Source organism: Nerophis lumbriciformis, linkage group LG17 (assembly GCF_033978685.3).
Source record: "Nerophis lumbriciformis linkage group LG17, RoL_Nlum_v2.1, whole genome shotgun sequence".
Classification (NCBI taxonomy): domain Eukaryota; kingdom Metazoa; phylum Chordata; class Actinopteri; order Syngnathiformes; family Syngnathidae; genus Nerophis; species Nerophis lumbriciformis.
In genome coordinates, this window is record NC_084564.2 from 34,752,134 (window position 1) to 34,768,576 (window position 16,443).

Sequence of the window (16,443 nt, forward strand, 5' to 3'; positions counted from 1 at the left end):
GACACAACATCCACAGTATCCAAAAACAATTTGAAATGTGGACTCGTCAGACCACAGAACACTTTTCCACTTTGCATCAGTCCATCTTAGATGAGCTTGAGCCTAACGAAGCCAGCGGCGTTTCTGGGTGTTGTTGATAAATGGCTTTGGCTTTGCATAGTACAGTTTTGACTTGCACTTACAGATGTAGCGACAAACTGTAGTTACTGACAGTGGTTTTCTGAAGTGTTCCTGAGTCCATTTGGTGATATCCTTTACAAACTGATGTCAATTTTTTATGCAGTACCACCTAAGTGAGCGAATATCATCGCTTAGGTGCAGTGATTTCTCCAATTTTTTCTGAATATTTTGATGATATTACGGACCGTAGTTGGTGAAATCCCTAAATTCCTTGCAATAGCTGGTTGAGAAATGTTGTTCTTAAACTGTTTGTCAATTTGCTCACGCATTTGTCCATAAAGTGGTGACCCTCGCCCCATCCTTGTTTGTGAATGACTGAGCATTTCATGGAAGCTGCTTTTTATACTCAATCATGGCACCCACCTGTTCCCAATTAGCCTGTTTTTTTTGTCCTGCCCAGCTTCTCAGGCAAATCATATAGTTGATGTAGATGCCCATATCGGCTGTACAAATTTACTTTACAAAAGAGAAGCGTGGGATACTTCTCTTGTTGCCTTATTTGTATTTGATTTTAATAAATATATTTATATTATCATTTGGTGCAGCCGGGCCAGAGCAGGAGGGGATAGAAAGAGAAAAAAAGGAAGACACAGGGGGAAATTGTGGGGACAGGAAGGGGATAAGACAGAGAGACAAAAACAACAACAGCAAACACAACAATAACAACAACAACAACAATAGAGCAACATCAGCAAATACGATATGTACAAATATGCTTTTATACCCAATCATGGCACCCACCTGAGTCTTGTTCACGAGTGAGGGAAGAGTGGATCGTGAGATCGACAGGCGGATCGGTGCGGCGTCTTCAGTAATGCGGACGCTGTATCGGTCCGTTGTGGTTAAGAAGGAGCTGAGCCGTAAGGCAAAGCTCTCAATTTACCGGTCGATCTACGTTCCCATCCTCACCTATGGTTATGAGCTTTGGGTTATGACTGAAAGGACAAGATCAAGGGTACAAGCAGCCGAAATGAGTTTCCTCCGCCGGGTGGCGGGGCTCTCCCTTAGAGATAGGGTGAGAAGCTCTGCCATCCGGGTGGAGCTCAAAGTAAAGCCACTTCCCACACGTTGGGAAGACTATGTCTCCTGGCTGGCCTGGGAACGCCTCGGGATCCCCCGGGAAGAGCTGGACGAATTGGCTGGGGAAGGGAAAATCTGGGCCTCCCTTCTTAGACTGCTGCCCCCGCGACCTGACCTCTGATAAGCGGAAGAAGATGGATGGATGGAGTTTTAACTTGCACTTACAGATGTAGCGACCAACTGTTTCTCCAGATTCTCTGAATTTTTTGATAATATTACGGACCGTAGATGGTGAAATCCCTAAATTCCTTGCAATAGCTCAATGATAAATGTTGTTCTTAAACTGTTCGACAATTTGCTCACACATTTTTTCACAAAGACCCTCGCCCCATCCTTGTTTGTGAATGACTGAGCATTTCATGGAAGCTGCTTTTATACCCAATCATGGCACCCACCTGTTACCAATTAGCCTGTTCACCTGTGTGATGTTCCAAATAAGTGTTTGATGAGCATTCCTCAACTTTCTCAGTCTTTTTTACCACCTGTGCCAGCTTTTTTGAAACACGTTGCAGGCATCAAATTCCAAATGAGCTAATATTTGCAAAAAAGAACAACGTTTTCCAGTTCGAACGTTAAGTATCTTGTCTTTGCAGTCCATTCAACTGAATATAGGTTGAAGAGGATTTGCAAATCATTGTATTCTGTTTTTATGTACGATTTACACAACGTGCCAACTTCACTGGTTTTGGGGTTTGTAATTGAATCCAACTGGTGTGTTTTTGTCGGGAACGCAGCTTTTCTATCCCATCACCTTCTCCATTTTCCCACAAATAGCTCTTACACATAGTCGCCACTAGGTTTTAAGGGTTATTTATTGACAGTATGTTATGATGCCATAAAAGTCTGCCAGCCATACAAGGAAGACAAAGATGAGAGCAAAAAAAAACAAAACTAAATGTTCATGGTATGTGTTGCCATCTAGTGGTAGTACTGCATAAAGCACAAGCACAAATAAGACACTATCTACCCATGAGGTATTTCCTGCTGTTTTTCTGAGGCCTAAGAACAATGATGAAACATTTTGGTGCGAAAATACAGAAGAGTAAACCGTAGCTGGAGGCGAGGATGGCGAACACTTCCACCGCCACGACGTACTTCCCCGGCGAGCTGACGTAGGCGGGAACAAACGCCACCCAGACGGCGCAGAAGATGAGCATGCTGAAGGTGATCAGCTTGGCCTCGTTGAAGTTATCCGGAAGCTTCCTGGCGAGGAAGGCCAGGAGGAGGCAGGTGCAAGCCATCAGGCCGATGTAGCCCAGAACCAGGGAGAACCCCACCACAGAGTCCATGGCACACTTGAGGGTGACCTTTGCCCCTAAGATGCCCACATCATAGCCAGGAAGTGGCGGGCTGAGGGATAACCATATGGCACAGATGGTCACCTAAATGATATTGAAATAGTTATTGTAAGACATCATAGGACATCTAATCCATGAATCATCCCCACCTGTATACAAGTAAACAAGCCGATACTTCCTCTCTGTTGCCAAGGACTGAACCACTTGATGAAGTTTTTGGAAGTGGACTGAGCAGAGCGGAAGGCTGCCAGGACCACCACGGTCTTAACAAGGAGGCAGGACAGGCAAAGTACAAAACTGATGCCGAAGGCGGCCTGCTGGAAGCGACAAGCCCAGGCCGAGGGACGCCCGATGAAGAGCAGCGAGCACAGAAAGCAGAGTTTGAGCGACACGAGAAGGAAGAAGCTCAGTTCGGAGTTATTGGCTCGGACCTGGAAGAGAAAAATAGAATTAAAAAATGGATAACGGATGTGGACGTATACAATAAAGGAATATGTACACTGTTTAATAGGGCAGGGCGGTATGGACTAAAGTGTTCAGTGTGGGCGGTATAGCTCGGTTGGTAGAGTGGCCGTGCCAGCAACTTGAGGGATCCAGGTTCGATTCCCGCTTCCGCCATCCCAGTCACTGCCGTTGTGTCCTTGGGCGAGACACTTTACCCACCTGGTCCCAGTGCCACCCACACTGGTTTAAATGTAACGTAGATATTGGGTTTCACTATGTAAAAGCGCTTTGAGTCACTAGAGAAAAAGTGCTATATAAATATAAATCACTTCACTAAAAAGTATATCTCGATATATTTTTACTTAAACTCAATATTCGATATATACAGTACAGGCCAAAAGTTTGGACACACCTTCTCATCCAATGGGTGTTCTTTATTTTCATGACTAGATCAGGGGTCCCCAAACTTTTTGACTCGGGGGCCGCATTGGGTTAAAAAATGTTGGCTGTATATATATATATATATATATATATATATATATATATATATATATATATATATATGTATATATATATATATATATATATACATATATATATGTATATATACATATATACATTGTCATTATAATCCGTTTTGTCATTTGACATCAATTAACATTGATGTTCATCAACATTTAACATTGTTACGTTATCGATGGAAAAATTCATTTTTAGACAATATAATTTGCCTGAGCGGCTAGGAGACACCAAGAGTAACAAGCGGTAGAAAATGGATTAGAAAGGAAAGATTAGAAAAATAATAATAATAATAAATTAACTTGGCTTCCTGTGGGCCGGATTTTGGATGCTGGGGGGTCGGATCCGGCCCGCGGGCCGTAGATTGGGGACCCCTGTTGTAGATTGTCACTGAAGGCATCAAAACTATAAATGAACACATGTGGAGTTATGTACTCAACAAAAAAAAGGTGAAATAACTGAAAACATGTTTTGGGAACACATAGTCACCATTAATTAACATGCAAATTAGTAACATATTGGCTCTTAATTAGTCATTGTTAAGTACATATTAATGCCTTATTCTATTATACAACAAGTAAGCCAGTAACACGGGGGTCTGCAACCTGCGGCTTCAGAGCCGCATTTGGCTCTTTAGCGCCGCCCTAGTGGCTCCCTGGAGCTTTGTCAAAAATGTATGAAAATAGAAAAATATCGGGGAAAAATATATATTTTTGTTTTAATACGGTTTCTGTAGGAGGACAACATGACACAAACCTCCCTAATTGTTAGAAATCCCACTGTTTATATTAAACATGATTCTCTGATGACAGTATTTGGCGAGCGCCGTTATGTCCTACTCATTTTGGCAGTCATTGAACTCACCCTAGTTTGTTTACATGTATAACTTGTATAACTTTCTTCACCGATGCCAGAGAAAGACGTGTTTTATGCCACTCATTCATTGTCTCATTTTGTCCACCAATCTTTTGTGCATTCCACAAAGGTGAGCATTGTTGATGTTATTGGCTTGTGTGGAGTGCTTATCAGGCATATTTGGTCAGTGCATGACCGCAAAGCTAATCGATGCTAACATGCTATTTAGGCTAGCTGTATGTACATATTGCATCATTATGCCTCGTTTGTAGCTATATTTAAGCTCATTTGATTTCCTTTACTTTATGTCCTCTGTGGATTTAATTTATATCTGCATGACTCATGACACATTATCTGTATGTAATATTGGCTGCATTTCTGATAGTTGTTTGTGTGCCATGTTGTTCCAGACCACAGCAAACATTACCCAGCTTGCATAGATTGTTATAAATCCATTAGAACAAGACAGGCGGTCATTTTCTTTAACTTGGACACACACATCTATACGTTTGGTCATTCTGAGCGAGTAATTTAGAGGAGTAATCTCACCCTCCGAGAAACCTGCGTTTTACTGTTTTCCAATGTTGTAAAAATGGGTAGAATAAATATTACATTTCAACATTTCTGTCAACAAAGATTTGTGCCAGCCTGCCACACATGTCTACACTAAGCCGGATAACCCCTTAAACAAATAATTATTTAGCCTAAGCCTCGTTTCAGCCACACAAAATCATCGCCCTCGTCGGGCAATTTTTTACACGGGTAAGTGCACCGTCTATTTCTTGAATCTCCGGCTCTTAGCTTTGTATGGACTCATTGATCGTTTACAAACTGAGTTCGGAGAGGAAGTGATGCCAGAAAGACCGCGCCCCACACAGGAAGTGACGTCAGGAAAAATGGAGGCGAGTCATCAATTCATGCCCGTGTGGAAATCACACATAATGCAAACGCACAATTGCAGCTATTTGGGATACAACACATCTCAGACGGCAACATAGCAATGTTGAGCGACGGTTTTGGATAAGGCCTGGAAGAACGGCAGCCTGGTGGGTTATGTTTGTCACTGAGTGTGTTGTGTCAGAGGAACGGCAAGAGAACTTTCAAATGTCCAGGTCAGCTGTGATTCTACTTAGTGAAAATCTTCGTCCATTTGTCGAAGGAGAGACAACGACAATGCGGGCTCTCGTGGACAAGGAAAGACTACGAAAAAAATCTAATGCATTTGGACTGGCAAAGCAGACTATTACTAGTTATTGTCCGCGATGTATGTCGAGTTTTGTACTCCATAACTATTGTGAAGCCATGAAGTGGTTGCGGCTGTCAAGTACGACCGCCAATTTCAGCCTACAAGCACAGTGTCCTGTTGTTGGTTGTTGTAAAATGTTCTTTATCACATTGTTTACTTCCACACGTCCATTAAAGATATGATTCATGTATGATGGCTCAGGTGTGATTCACTACAATAGTCTAACAGCTGCTGATGGTGAGGCAAGCAAGGTTTACTGTTAAAAGAAATGTGGCAATAGGCTACATTGAAACACAGGGTAAGGATACACTTCCAGGTCAGAGGTGACTATGACGCGCGCACTTTTATCGCGCATGCGTACTCGGTCGTGTTGCGCCGGCGGACGGAGGGGGCTGGGGGTCTTAAACGATGGCATTGTTGTATGTAGCCTCAGAAACCTTGGGGTTGTGTTTGATCAGTCCATGTCTTTGGAGGGTCACTGTCGTCAACTGACCAAAAACTGTTTTTATCATCTCAGAAATATTTGTAAAGTGAGAAATTTGTTGTCAAAATTGGATCTGGAAATGATCATTCACACGTTCATTTCGTCTCGCATTGACTATTGCAAATCTTTTTTCACTCTCTTTAACAAGTCAACGCTAAAGAGACTTCAGACTGTACAAAATGCGGCTGCCAGACTTTTGACTGGTACACCCAGAACAGTCCATATCACCCCTTTTTTATCCAGTCTTCATCGGCGTCTAGTCAAATTCCGCATTGAGTTTAAGATTTTAGTCCTGACTTTCCGTGCGTTGCATGGTGGGACCCCTCAGTACGTCACTGACTTGCTTTGCCCCTACTCTTCAGGGTGCAGCCTCCAGTCTTCAGGCCAGGGTCTTCTAAAGATCCCAAAAACTTGTTTTAAAACCCGTGGAGACCTGCCATTCCAGGCTATAGCTCCCAGACTCTGGAACAACTTGCACCAGTCCCTCCGTGATCTTGACTGTGTTGAAACTTTTAAGAAACTTTTGAAAACTTCTCTTTTTAGTAAAGCTTTTAGTTAATGCACCTTATAACTATCATTTTTAATCCACTTTGTATCCTTTTTATGACGTTGCCCTTCGTGTTTTAATTGAATTGTTGTTTTACTTCACCTATGTTTTGTACAGGCAGCACGGTGGAACAGGGGTTAGTGCATGTGCCTCACAATACAAAGGTCCTGAGTAGTCCTGAGTTCAATCCCGAGCTCAGGATCTTTCTGTATGGAGTTTGCATGTTCTCCATGTGACTGCGTGGGTTCCCTCCGGGTACTCCGGCTTCCTCCCACCTCCAAAGACATGCACTTGGGGATAGGTTGATTGGCAACACTAAATTGGCCCTAGTGTGTGAATGTGAGTGTGAATGTTGTCTGTCTATCTGTGTTGGCCCTGTGATGAGGTGGCGACTTGTCCAGGGTGTACACCGCCTTCCGCCCGAATGCAGCTGACATAGGCTCCAGCACCCCCCGTGACCCCAAAAGGAACAAGCGGTAGAAAATGGATGGATAGATGGATGTTTTGTACAGCGCTTTGTGATTTTATCTGTGAAAAGCGCTTTATAAATAAAATGTACTTGCTTACTTACTTACTATGTGGACACAGATAAGGTTAGGTGGGATTTACCCTGGATAACTTTAGTGTAGAAGGGGCCTTAGACACTTATATCATGTGTTGACTTCATTTTTTGCGACTCCAGACAGATTTTTTTTTTGTTGTATTTCTTGTCCAATATGGCTCTTTCAACATTTTGGGTTGCCGACCCCCTGGGATAACAAGTATGTCGATGCAAACTCCCCACTGAATAAACTGAACGAATCCTACCACAGGCGTGTGTCTGTAGTGGAGAAAGACCACAAAGACAGCAGTGGTCACCATGGCGCCCGACACGGCTCCCGCTGTGAGGGTGATGCCCAAAGTCTCGTTGAAGGAGAGGAAATCCAGCTGGCGAGGGAGGCAGGCCGTCCTCTCCGTGTTGGACCAGAATTGAACCGGGCAGCGCTCACAGGAGGGTGAGCCTTTAAGACACAAAAAAGGTGAAATTGAAGAAGAAAAAAAAACAGGAGACCTTCTTGACTTCCCTCACCGGTTGTATTGCTTATCTCCCCATCAGCACATTGGATGCAGTCAAAGCAGCAAATAGGTTCTCCTTTCCTGCTGGCCACTCTGGTGCCAGGAGGGCAGCTCTCACTGCACACTGAAGAAGGCACCTACAGGTCAGAGGTTAAATCCATTATATGAACATGCTATGTCAAAGAAGGATTAAAGAAAATATTGCCTGGACGGGTGGAGCATAGGTCAGGGGAGAAGCTATTAAATGTAGGTGCAGACCTGGATAAAGGTGCAGGGTGTTTTATTCCATTTACCTGACTAGATCCTGTGCTCCACTGGATAGCCGACTCGTTCAAATGGATGTCAAATCCGTCCACGTGGCCAATCACAACGAGTCTCAGGGGTCCTTCAGGGGTCATCTGCCAGTTGACGAGGTCGTACTTCGCCGCGATGTCGCCCCCTCGGAAGTGAAACCGATCGCCATGCGGGGTGCTGACGTGCACTCTGTCCAAGTGCTGCAACAGCTGAATGTGACGATTTGTTTTAAGGGCCTGTTGGCATTTTTGTGTGGGGGGTCAAGTGTAAACAAAATAAGCAGGGCTCTTTGTCAAAAGTGATACAATTGGCCGCTAGAGGGCGCCAAATACAAGCATATGAGTGTAATCTACCATTCAATCCATTACATGGCGTTTATGTACAGTCGCGATCAAAAGTTTACATACACTTGTAAAGTTTCCAATAATTTCTACAACTCTTATTTTTTTGTGATAGAGTGATTGGAGCACATATTTGTTGAGCACAAAAAACATTCAGTTGGTTCTTTTATGAATTTATTATGGGTCTACTGAAAATGACCAAATCTGCTGGGTCAAAAGTATACATACAGCAATGTTAATATTTGGTTCATGTCCCTTGGCAAGTTTCACTGCAATAAGGCGCTTTTGGTAGCCATCCACAAGCTTTTGGCAAGCGTCTGGTTGAATTTTTGACCACTCCTCTTGACAAAATTGATGCAGTTCAGTTAAATGTGTGTGGTTTTCTGACATGGACTTGTTTCTTCAGCATTGTCCACACGTTTAAGTCAGTACTTTTGGAAGGCCATTCTAAAACCTTAATTCTAGCCTGATTTAGCCATTATTTTACCACTTTTGACGTGTGTTTGTGGTCATTGTCCTGTTGGAACACCCAACTACACCCAAGACCCAACCTCCGGGCTGATGATTTTAGGTTGTCCTGATGAATTTGGAGGTAATCCTCCTTTTTCATTGTCCCATTTAAAGCACCAGTTCCATTGGCAGCAAAACAGGCCCAGAGCATAATACTACCAACACCATGCTTGACGGTGGGCGTGGTGTTCCTGGGATTAAAGGCCTCACCTTTTCTCCACCAAACATATTGCTGGGTATTGTGGCCAAACAGCTCAATTTGCGTTTTATCTGACATCACATGGACAAATATTAGACCTTCTGGAGGTTGGTTCTGTGGTAAGATGAAACAAAAATTCTTTACAAGTGTATGTAAACTTTTGATCGCGACTGTATATATTTGTCATGTCATACTCGTTCACTTATTTACAGTCTGTTTACTATTCATGCAACACAAAACAACTGTATTAGACCACCATAAACATGGTGTATGGCACAGCTGTCTTAAATTACAAGTAATCTTTTTTTTTATGCTTCTGTAATGGTTAAATACTTTACAGAAGTTTATGAATTAAAATGATTTGTTTAATGCTAATTAAATAATTTTCCCAAGAAATTTAAAATAAAGATACAAATAGTTTTAAATCACTTTTTGTTAATAGCTTTAGCTTATTATGTTCCAAAAATAAGCAATAGATTTTATTTTGTTTTAAATACATTTGTTGAAAGATTTTTATAAAAGTATATCTTTATGTTTTTTATAGTAGTTGGTCTAGTATATGTGTCAAGCGCAGCTTATACTAAGTATATTTAGCAATTTATCCATTTTGATGCTACAATACACATACATGACCTTCCTTATAATGTGACTTTGTGTACGGTAGTTATCATAAAAAACATAATAATAATAATGTGACACATAGTCACGGCTGCGACACATAGTCATTTTGATAGTAGGCTAATATAGCTAATATAGACACTTATATCATGTGTTGACTTCATTATTATTATTAATAATGTGAATAATAACAATAAAATGTTGTAAAAATGTGTAGAATAAATATTACATTTCAACATTTCTGTCAACGAATATTTGCGTCAGCCTGTGACACATAGTCATTTTGATAGTAGGCTAATATTGCTAAAAAAAACAATTCCACAACTACTATAAATATGTACAATACTAATTTATTTTGTTAAAAGTTTTGAATTGTTTTATTTATTATTTTTGTTTTCTGTTTTACTTACAGTATACAGTGTAGTTGTGAAATACTTTAGATTTCGATTTTTAATATTGTTAAATAGCACAGGTGTGCTACATCATTTAACGTGGCAAAAGCCTGGAAATAATTAATTGGTTTTACTAACTGTAGTTGTTTTGCAATTTTGAACAGAAACATTGGCATGAACTTGCATACAGTGTAAAAGTATTCAGTGTAAAATTCACAGCAAATTACTGGACAATAATTACTTTCACATTAATATTTACTGTAACTGCAGAACTGTGATTTTATGGTTAATTACAGTACACTTACAACAAAATGCTGCAACATCCCAAATCTAATTTTATAGCTAGTTACAACTAAATTACCACTATATGCTGTAACTTTACAGATATATATATATATTGTATAGTTAATTGGTTCAACAACATACCACCACCTACTCTACAAGAGTGTGCAATGTAGTATGCAAAAATCAGTTTGAATGTACAGTAAATTTGTTGTAATATTACAGAAGGTTATTATTGCAGTAATTTACTGTGAAATAACAGTCAATTGCTGTGGAATATAAGGATATCGTCATTTTTACAGTCATTTGTTGTAATGTTAAAATACATTTTGATTACAGTGAACAAAAATTGTTAAATGCTGTGAAATCCTGGTACGTTTTTACAGTGTATCTTTTAAATTTAATTAGTATCTGATCATGCAACAATTATCATACTATCATATATTCCAAAACATTTTTGTTAGAATAAATACAAATACTTAAATATCTGCTAATCACCTTGGCTTAAGATTCTAAAGCAAGTTATCCATCAATTTGTATGTAAAGTAAAATAAAATAAAAATACATAAAAATACACAAGAGGCAAATATTCATCAATTTGTATGTAAAATAAAATAAAATAAAAATACACAAGAGGCAAATATACATTTATGTTTATACGTACTTAAGGCCTGATTTACTAAATGTTTGCGTGTATTAAAACGTATGCATACTTGATAGCACATGCAAAACTAATCTACTAAACGTGTGCAAAGCGGAACGTGTCTCTTAAAGTGGGCAGAAAAGGTGGGCAATCCATGTCTGCTCTCTCTTCATTAATACGGAAAATATATGCTGATCATCAAAATTCTCACAATTCACAATAGACAATGCATATATATTATACTTAACGCGCAGTGTGATTATTCAACCATTTTGGGAGCAGTATTTTGCGTTTTGTTTAGCATGTTTGAAGAGGACACTCAAACTGACAGTTAAACACACGGCTGTGAATGAGGAGGGCTTGCGCTGCAAAGATACATGATGGACAGAAAATCATCCGTCCTACGAGTAAGTTTCGACATATTTGGACGGTGACTTAAGAGGCTGATTAAAACAATTTCAATTGATGCGTTTTAGTGTCATTTAATATATTGTTTTTAATGACGTTCGTTTTTTCACATCGAATATATATTACAAGCGTATATCCTACGTGATAAAAACTTATTGAAGTATGCATTTTTTGCATGTTGAGCACAGTAAGTGCAGCCTCCCTCCCCTGCATCTTCAGTGTAAAAACAAAGGGAAAATAAGTGGTGTCAATGTAGATGACTGCTTGTGAAATGCCAATAAAGACTGGTAAATGTCTCCTGCATGTTTAAAAACATAGCAAAACGCCACAGGTAGCAGCATGATAACATGAATGTGCAGTAAGTGAGAGTGTCTCAATGTTGATAGCCGTATTGTACACGCAAAATCCTGATTTAAATAAGTCGGTCTGCATCACTTTTCAAATTGCACGCGCAGTCTTAGTAGATCACACGGAACACGGCCACTAATAGGACACACTATTTTATAGATTGCACAAGCTGTTTAGTGTGTGGTATTTGGATCTTAGTAAATCAGGCCCTTTGTGTTTAACAGCCCTGTTATATAGTTTAATTGTTTTTCTTCTGCAGAAATATAAATAGGGATTAATGTGGAAGAAATGTATTCTATGGATACTTCACGCTAAAATACGGCACGTGCATTGCTGTGTTTACCTGCGCAAGGTTGATGGGATCGTGAGAGGAGCAGGTGGTGCTGCTGATGTTGCTGCTAGGGCAGGCGAGGAGGCTGTGGAGGGCGTGCGCTGCAGCGTAAACAGCCAGATAGACGTTGTATGACGAACGGAGCTGCGAGGTGTCAGTAAAGGGCTTCTGCACCGTCTCCAGGGACTCTTTCCCGCTGCAGAGTGGCAGTGATGCCCTCACCACGGATGGCTTGTCAGAGGACGCCGTAGACACATTTGATGGATGCTTTGACCGCCCCTTGAGTGACGGAGACGGCAGACTGCATTCAAATTGTTCTTCCCAGAATGCCTTTAAAAAGTTGTCGTCGGGACGATGAATGGGGTTCAAACTTCGGAGATAACTTGCAAATCCGGGTATGGTGGCGCTCTGGATGGCAACGCCTACGATTCCACGTACGACCTGAGTGATGGCAGCGTCTTGGAGATCAGCGTTGGTACTCCAAGACTCACTGGCCAAAAACTGTTTGTCCGTCACCTAAAAGCGGGCCAGAGGAAAAATAATGAGAACACACACAATAAAAGACCTTCTTGTTCTATTCATACATTTCTCTTGGCCAGCTCCAGAAATATATTCTTCACATGACGAAACCAGGTAACAATCAGAATCACCCTGGCTTTAGCAGCTTGAATGCTATTTGCCGCACGTTCGACATCCGCCTTATTGTATTCCTGGTGGATGATCTCTTTAAACTCCACACACACCCCTTTGCCCATAATCTCCTCCTGGAATACCTGCAATATGCATCACAAAGACACCCACAAGGAGTAAACACGCGAGACAAGACACAGTAAGACAATGCAATCAAAGCAAGCACCTGTAGGGCTAATTGACCGTAGTCATTGTTAATAACCACGACTCCCACCCACGTCCACTTAAAGCGAACGGCCAGCCTCGCAAAAGCCCCCGCTTGGTAAACATCGCTGGGGATGGTTCTGAAAAAATTGGGGAACTTGGATCTGTCGCTGAGGCAGGCACAGCTGGACACGTAGCTGATCTGAGATGAAAGACATGCTCTTTATTTGACGTTAACATGCTTCTATGACCAAAGTGCTCCTTTTTCAACTCACAATCGGCACAGAGAGTGGGCCCAGGGTATTGGACACTAGAAGGCTTGATGTGGATGAGGCAGGACCAATCAGCAGGGACGCAGACTGCATTCCTAACCCCGGCATTTACACACCTGTTACTATTTGACCCACAATCGGAACTTAACATCCACACATACCTGATTTCCTCGCTGATGCAGCGGTTGTTAGGTCACAGTACTTTGTGTCCCCTGCAATCAAAGACAATGCAGCCTGCAGAACCCAAGGGTATCCCAAACAGCTGTTGAGTATGTGGTAGCCCAGAGTGACTCCCGGGAGAAGTGTGCTATTGGCGTTGATCTCGTCCACCGCAAACACCATCGCATACATGGATTTCAATGAGAGCAGATAGATGCTGTGCAAAGTGTAAGAAGCGATTGAACTAAATAAATGCAATGAAATAGATGCAGTATATTCTAAATATTTCGGATCTGGAGCCTATCCCAGCTGCACTCGGGTGGAAGACGGGGTACACCCTGGACAAGGTTCACCTCATCGCTGGGCCAACACAGATAGACAGACAACATTCACACACCAGGACCAATTTAGCGTTGCCAATCAGCCTATCCCCAGGTGCATGTCTTTGCCGGTGGGAGGAAGCCGGAGTACCCATGCAGTTAGTCTCGGGGAGAATGAGCCAGTCTATTGAGCGGCTCTTTGCAGAGCCATAAATCCTATCTCTTCTATAAAAAATGCTAATCAGAGATCCTCCTCCATATGACAGGAGCACTTTGCTGTTTTGAGCAAATTGCAGTACAAACCTTGAACAGAATGAAGTCACGGGTCAGTGGAATGTTGTTTATCGACCGCATTTTAAACCTGATTCAAAGGGTTTTCACATAATTCTGTAAGTGCTTGATCTAAATCATAACATCGATCCTTGCATCGCTATAAGTGTCGTAAAACCTACATTGTGCAGGTGTACCTAATGAAGAGTCTAGTGAGAATATATCAGCATGGCATGCAAATAGTTTAAAATACCTGGTGCAAGCTGGGAAATGTGGCATCTTGGTATAGTTTCTATCAATAGCGGAATGTGCGATTTCAACATTAAAGAGTCCACCGAGAATCACATCCCCGTCCTTGTAAAGACCCCCTTGGCTCGGAGACCCCCACTGGGAGCAGACCTGCCCGGTCCGCTCGGCTGTCACAATGCGCAGCAACACCGGGAGCGTCCAGAAGGGCCAGAAAGTGAGTATCCAAGAGAAAGGCGACATGTCTGCAGGTAAAATGTTGTTATATGACCTGAAAGATAAAACTCACAGCATCAAAGTGAAAGTGAAAATATAAACACATACCTCACATAAATATCCAACTGTCGCTGTTACCAGTCCATATGTTCTTAGTATGTCTTCACTACAAAGTACTCCCACCCCTCTCGCTCTGTCCAGGAGGGAAGTGTTGTTGTGAACATTTATAATAGCTTGCAACTGGCGTAAAAGTGATGACGCCGGTCGAAATCGAAAATTACTCCTCTCTAGAGCAATGGTGGAAAAACAATCTAGCAGCAAGTTGCTTGCCTGTGATGAGTTCACGTGTTCAACAGTTCAACGACTCATACTATTCAACTTGTTTTGACGAACAAAACGTATTTATTTGTTCGTACTGCAGATAATGGCAATCCTAAAACAGTAATAATAACAATAAGGTGCGACAGGCTACTATAACTGGAAGCCAGCAAGCATGGGGACCTGCATGCACAGAGCAACAGGTGTGCCATTACAGGCAGCTCCATTATAGTAATTTCATGAGCAATTACACCTCATTACCTTGATGTTCCTTGTTGGGGCTGTTTGTGACTTTTATTACTCAGGCTTTTGTAACTTTAACCTCTTTTTGTATGAAAAGTAATACACTGTAATTGAGGGAATCTATCCATCTATTTTTGTTGTTATCTTATCCCAGCTGACTTTGGACCAGTCAATGACAGGACACATAAAGACACATTTGGACAACTCCATTTAACCTAACATGAAGGTTTCTTGGATGCAGGTGTTTGTGGAGTACTCACAGAAAACCATGACAGAAATATACAATTCAACACTTCAAATCAGGATCTTTCTGATTTAGCTAACTGGCCCACTGTGATGGCCAAGGAAGTTTTTGTAGATCTGTAATCTGAAATGGGGCTGATCAAGCACTATTTTAGGCCAACAGGCCTTGGGTAAAGTAGTTCAGCTGCAAATATACGCGCATTTTGTCTGAAATTCGAGCGAGTGTTTGGTGATCCTTTGCCATCTTTGACGAAAAATTTGTGGGTCATGACAGCAGTAACCAAGAGGGTGCGGATTACCGGGCAAAGTTGGAATCTTCTTGCTCACCGTGCATTGCAAAGAAGACAATCCTTTTTAACTACAAAACCAAAACTAACTTAAATACAGCGTTGTTGAAGAATTTATTGGTGGACCACTTAAGTATGGAAATAATGTCTGCTGCCTCAAACAACAAATTAGAACATGTCAAACAGGTTTGGCACCCAATAATTAACTCGATTGAATAAATCCCTCACAGGGCGGGCCATGGTCCTGGCGGTCCTCTGAATATTGAATACTCTATATCAGTGGTTCTCAACCTTTTTTCAGTGATGTACCCCCTGTGAACATTTTTTTAATTCAAGTACCCCCTAATCAGAGCAAAGCATTTTTGGTTGAAAAAAATAGATAAAGAAGTAAAATACAGCACTATGTTATCAGTTTCTGATTTATTAAAGTGTATAACTGTGCAAAATATTGCTCATTTGTTGTGGTCTTTCTTGAACTATTTGGAAAAAAAGATATAAAAATAACTAAAAACTTGTTGAAAAATAAACAAGTGATTCAATTATAAATACAGATTTCTACACATAGAAGTAATCAACTTAAAGTGCCCTCTTTGGGGATTGTAATAGAGATCCATCTGGATTCATGAACTTAATTCTAAACATTTGTTCACAAAAAAAGAAATCTTTAACATGAATATTTATGGAACATGTCCACAAAAAATCTAGCTGTCAACACTGAATATTGCATTGTTGCATTTCTTTTCACAGATCTTTTTGACAGACATTTAAAAAAAATCTCACGTACCCTTTTAGCATACCTTCAAGTACCCCCAGGGGTACGCGTACCCCCATTTGAGAACCACTGCTCTATATGTAGTCATACAACACTGAGGACAGGATGGAGCTCTGTTTATCCCACCTCAAACCAGTTGGGATACCATGCTAGCAACCCCTGCCTCTCTTTTTTTATTGGACGATCGG

General features: G+C 41.2%; 1 protein-coding gene across 1 annotated transcript; it reads right to left on the reverse strand.

Moving 5' to 3' along the window:
- Positions 1–2,219: 2,219 nt before the first annotated feature.
- On the reverse strand, positions 2,220–14,298 carry LOC140679513 (extracellular calcium-sensing receptor-like). The gene is made up of 11 exons (XM_072915021.1): positions 14,184–14,298; positions 13,343–13,557; positions 13,185–13,276; positions 12,932–13,111; positions 12,660–12,848; positions 12,088–12,591; positions 8,003–8,212; positions 7,723–7,846; positions 7,461–7,654; positions 2,708–2,989; positions 2,220–2,642 (listed from the first exon to the last, which is right to left on the reverse strand). The coding sequence occupies exons 1-11, from the start codon at positions 14,207–14,209 to the stop codon at positions 2,220–2,222; spliced, it is 2,439 nt and encodes an 812-aa protein (XP_072771122.1). The 5' UTR covers positions 14,210–14,298.
- Between the last annotated feature and the right edge of the window lie 2,145 nt (positions 14,299–16,443).